Genomic DNA, 4,839 nt, shown 5'->3' with positions numbered 1-4,839 from the left:
GGGGGCCAAGCCCAACCCCTGAAAAACAACCCCACACCATAATCCCCCCTCCACCAAACTTTACACTTGGCACAATGCAGTCAGGCAAGTACCGTTCTCCTGGCAACTGCCAAACCCAGACACATCCATCAGATGACCAGATAGAGAAGCGTGATTGGTCACTCCAGAGAACACGCCTCCACTGCTCTAGAGTGCTTTACGCCACGGCATCCCACTCTTTGCATTGCACTTGGTGATGGAAGGCTTGAATGCAGCTGCTCGGCCATGCAAACCCATTCCATGAAGCTCTCTACGCACTGTTGTTGGGCTCATCTGAAGGCCACACCAAGTTTGGAGGTCTTTAGCTATTGACTCTGCAGACAGTTGGTGACTTCTGCGCACTGTGCGCTTCAGCATGCGCTGACCCCGCCCTGTCATGTGACGTGGCCTACCACTCGGTGGCTGAGTGGCTGTTGTTCCCAGTTGCTTCCACTTTGTTATAATCCCACTAACAGTTGAGCGTGGAATATTTAGTAGCCAGGAAATGTCACGGATGGACTTATTGCCCAGGTGGCCACCTATCACGGGACCACGCTTGGAGTCACTGAGCTCCTGAGAGCGACCCATTCTTTCACCAATGTTTGTAGAAGCAGTCTGCATGCCTAGGGGCGTGATTGTATACACCTGTGTCCATGGAGGGGATTGGAACACCTGAGTCACATGATTGGGAGGTCAGGGACAATACTTTTGGTAATATAGTGTATACTAAAGGTTGAGGGGATCATCATGGCCATGCTGGTTCAGAAGAAAGCTGAAACCTGTCCTGGTAGACTTCTCAGCAGTGCACCACCTGAATGTACTCACTAGTGAAACCCTGCAGAGCCTGGCAGCAAAGATCTTTATCCTCAGATGCCAATCCCTTCCTCTGGACGCATCTTAACAATAAGGACAGCAGGAACTATGGTCAGATATCTCCAAGTTCCCAAACGCAGTTAATCTGGACTCAGTGTTATGTTAGGATCCCGATACCTGGGACCAGGTTGTGTGCAATTAAAATACGATTTATTAATAATAAAGCAAAACAAATCTAATGCCAGGAAACAGTATACAAGGCAAGAGTGAACATACACTTGAACAATGAACTACGTGACAAAATACCTAACCAGCAACCTAACTATCATACAATGTATACCAATTGAGGGAGAACACGAATATACAGGGTAGGACAGAAGATGCAAGGGACAACCAGGGAGAAGGATCAGAAAGGGAATCAGAACTGGGACAAGGAACAAAGGGAGCAGATGTGAGGTAGCAAGGTATAAGATGCAGGTGCTGGATAAGGAACAGGATCACAGCTGGAAGCGGGATCAGGAACAGAGCAAACAACCAGGTATAAGGCACAGAGACAAAACAATGAGGCACTGAGAAAAGCTAGGGAAGGGGCTATGTACCTTCACAGCGGCCAGCATTAGACTGATTACTGGGATCTGCTGGTTACTGGGAGACACCCACAGGAAGACACTGGAGCTGCACTCTTCAGCTCTGAGAGCCACAGTGCCACCAGCAGGTGATCCAGGTCCTAACTGTCCCCCCCTTAAAGTGGCTGTACTGGCAGAAAGCATTCATTTTATGCACGAAGGTAGAAAAACTTTTGTGTGCAGCTACCCCCAGCTCCTCCACGAGAGCCTCGGCTGTCGAGGAACTCTCTTCTCACTGGCTGAGACAGCCATTGACTCCCGCTGCTGTCAATCACAATTAGTAAGCCAATGGACACAGTGGCTAGCTCCCAAGCCTGATTGGGTGCCCCCATAGCAAGCTGCTTACTCTAAGGGGCACTCAGCAGGAGCATAGGGCCAGAAGCACCAAAAGGGGACCCAAGAAGAGGAGGTAAGAAGATGCTCTGTGCAAATTAGGGGCTCTCAGCAGGAGGGTAGGACCAGGAGCACCAGCAGGGGACCCAAGAAGAGGAGGTAAGAGGATGCTCTGTGCAAATTAGGGGCTCTCAGCAGGAGGGTAGGACCAGGAGCACCAGCAGGGGACCCAAGAAGAGGAGGTAAGAGGATTCTCTGTGCAAATTAGGGGCTCTCAGCAGGAGGGTAGGACCAGAAGCACCAGCAGGGGACCCAAGAAGAGGAGGTAAGAGGATGCTCTGTGCAAATTAGGGGCTCTCAGCAGGAGCGTAGGGCCAGAAGCACCAGCAGGGGACCCAAGAAGAGGAGGTAAGAGGATGCTCTGTGCAAATTAGGGGCTCTCAGCAGGAGGGTAGGACCAGAAGCACCAGCAGGGGACCCAAGAAGAGGAGGTAAGAGGATGCTCTGTGCAAATTAGGGGCTCTCAGTAGGAGCGTAGGGCCAGAAGCACCAGCAGGGGACCCAAGAAGAGGAGGTAAGAGGATGATCTGTGCAAATTAGGGGCTCTCAGCAGGAGGGTAGGACCAGGAGCACCAGCAGGGGACCCAAGAAGAGGAGGTAAGAGGATGATCTGTGCAAATTAGGGGCTCTCAGCAGGAGGGTAGGACCAGGAGCACCAGCAGGGGACCCAAGAAGAGGAGGTAAGAGGATGCTCTGTGCAAATTCATTGCGCAGAGCAGGTAAGTACAACATGTTTGTTATTAAAAAAAAAACTTTAATATCACTTTAAAGAGTTTCCTGCAGAAGCTTCACCTTGCTTTGATCAAAAAAGTCCATATGAGAGACTCCTGTCCTGAATAAGTCTGTAAAGAAGGCCTCTCATCAATATCTGAAGACATGTCGGTCTTCTTTTTAACAAAGTCCTTCAACTTGCAGGATACCTCATCTCCAGGGTTCGGTAACTGGTTGGTTGTCAACATCAGGTAAAGACTGGGATCTGCTTGATTTTAGGAGACACCCTCTGGTGGACACTGGAACTACCCCCCTTCCGCCCTGGGAACCACAGTGCCATCAGCAGGTGATCCAGGTCCTGACACCATTTTTCTCTCTAAATGTATTTCTCTGAAGGGCCCGTCTCAAAGTTTGTTTGATTTCCTTGGTTCGAAGGAAATAGACGATTGGATTGGCCATGTGAGGTACAAATGAGTAGAGATAAAGCAAAAGAGCACTTGCATCAGGTTTTATTGTAACAAAGGGAATATTCGTTACAATGTACACAAAGATTCGAGGAGTAAAATACAAAGCGATGACCAGCAAATGGGTCACACAGGTGTAAAATGCTTTCTGGAGGTTCTCAGCGTGAGTCATTGAGATGGTCACTACTATTTTGATATATGAGGCTAATATCAGCCCCAGTGGCACTAGAAGAACGACCAAGGCAGTGACAAAGACCACCTTTCTTGGGCGGGAAATATCAGCACATGCTAAAGCTGCATGCGCTGAATAGCTACAGAACAAACTATTTATTGTGTTGGGGCCACACAGGGGGATCTGTGACGCTAGAATGGTAATCATTGAAATTGCAGAAGGAGACAAAATCATCCAACAGATGCCACAGGAAACGGTGACCACTTTATTGGTGACAATGGAGGTGTATCTCAGTGGGTGGCAGATGGCCACATATCGATCTGCAGCCATCAGCATCAACAGAAATGCATCCATACTTCCAAAATAATGACCCAAGAACATCTGGAAGAAGCACATTCTCAAAGGAATGGTGGAAGCTCCAAACAAATATCTAGCGATGAGTTTCGGTAATGTCACGGTGTCAAATAAAAGATCAGAGGTGGCAAGGTTGGCTATGAACAGGTACATGGGCTGATGCAGATGTTCATTAAAGGTGACCAAACATATGACGGTGCCGTTAGTAGTCAGCGATATCATGTAGGTAACGAACATCATGATGGATACCAAGCCATGGAAGGCATTAGGAAGCCCCGGGAATCCAACTAATATAACTTCTGACACTGCCGTTTGATTAGACATCGTTCCGAAAACGGACCTAGGTGAGAAAATATCCACAGATCAAAGTACACATTTTGACGGTATTTCGAGAAGTAATAAATCAGGGAACAAATATCTTGTAGCTGTTTACAATCTTTTTATGTGCTGTTCCTCAAATGTTTGTGAGAAAAGCAGATATTTGTTGTCGGAACCATTGGCGGTGGTATGCTAAGACAGTTCCCACACCAGGGGGGCTCCTGAGTGAAACACGATTGGTTTGGGCTACCATTCCCCCTTACCCACTAGGTACCTGGTTGTTGTCTTGTGACCACAGGCCCTCCAGGATCAATTACTGGTCTCCTACTCAAGTTATATTAGAGACTGTAATGGAACCGGACCCCGACTGCACGAGGGTATTTCTGTTAGACTCCCGCTTCCCTGTCCAAACACAGATCCACGAACACCACTCTTGAATGAAACCAGTAAATAGACGGCTTTATTTGAACACAGACACAAGATATAAAATTCAAGGGAATAACCCCCCTCCCTGCATATGGACACAGGGCGGGGCAAACCAAATCTAGCAACCAGAGACACATCAGCAGACACCCCCCACCAAGCCAATACACAAACACATACATCCCATAATAGTTTGCTCCCAAGCAAGACACACAATAGATCAATGGGATGCAGCCCCATGGCAGTAAACAATGACCAACCCCCACCCCACCTATACATGTCTACACAATATTAGGACATATCACTCTGTATCCCTAACAGGCACAGGGTGACTTACACATAAGAGGGATATGGGGAGCTGAGACAGAGGTCTCCCCACCGCTCCAAAGTGAGCTGTGTTCTATGGGCCCCCCACCCAAAGTCACTCCTGTCACAGAGACCCTTCAGGGTATGCTAAGCCCTATGCAGATTAGGCACAGCACTCATCCCAGCTCACCCAGTTATCCAGCCTGGCACTTGGTTTTCTGCATGCTTTCCTTAACACCCA

The 4,839-nt window shown here is 48.5% G+C and overlaps 1 protein-coding gene across 1 annotated transcript; it reads right to left on the bottom strand.

Annotated features, from left to right (window-relative positions):
• Positions 1-2,900: 2,900 nt before the first annotated feature.
• On the bottom strand, positions 2,901-3,875 carry LOC149442107 (olfactory receptor 1500-like). The gene has a single exon (XM_089656529.1). The coding sequence runs from the start codon at positions 3,873-3,875 to the stop codon at positions 2,901-2,903; it is 975 nt and encodes a 324-aa protein (XP_089512655.1).
• Positions 3,876-4,839: the final 964 nt, after the last annotated feature.

This window comes from Staurois parvus, unplaced genomic scaffold, assembly GCF_062004578.1.
Source record: "Staurois parvus isolate SC_StPar_1 unplaced genomic scaffold, SC_StPar_1.0 ptg000913l, whole genome shotgun sequence".
In the NCBI taxonomy this organism is placed as follows: Eukaryota; Metazoa; Chordata; class Amphibia; order Anura; family Ranidae; genus Staurois; species Staurois parvus.
The sequence above is the reverse complement of the archived record's forward strand: the minus strand, read 5'-3'. Positions and strand labels throughout refer to the sequence as shown.

Coding starts and splice junctions, on each gene's coding strand:
- LOC149442107 (XM_089656529.1), bottom strand. CDS start 3,875: ATGTCTAATCAAACGGCAGTGTCAGAAGTTATATTAGTTGGATTCCCG.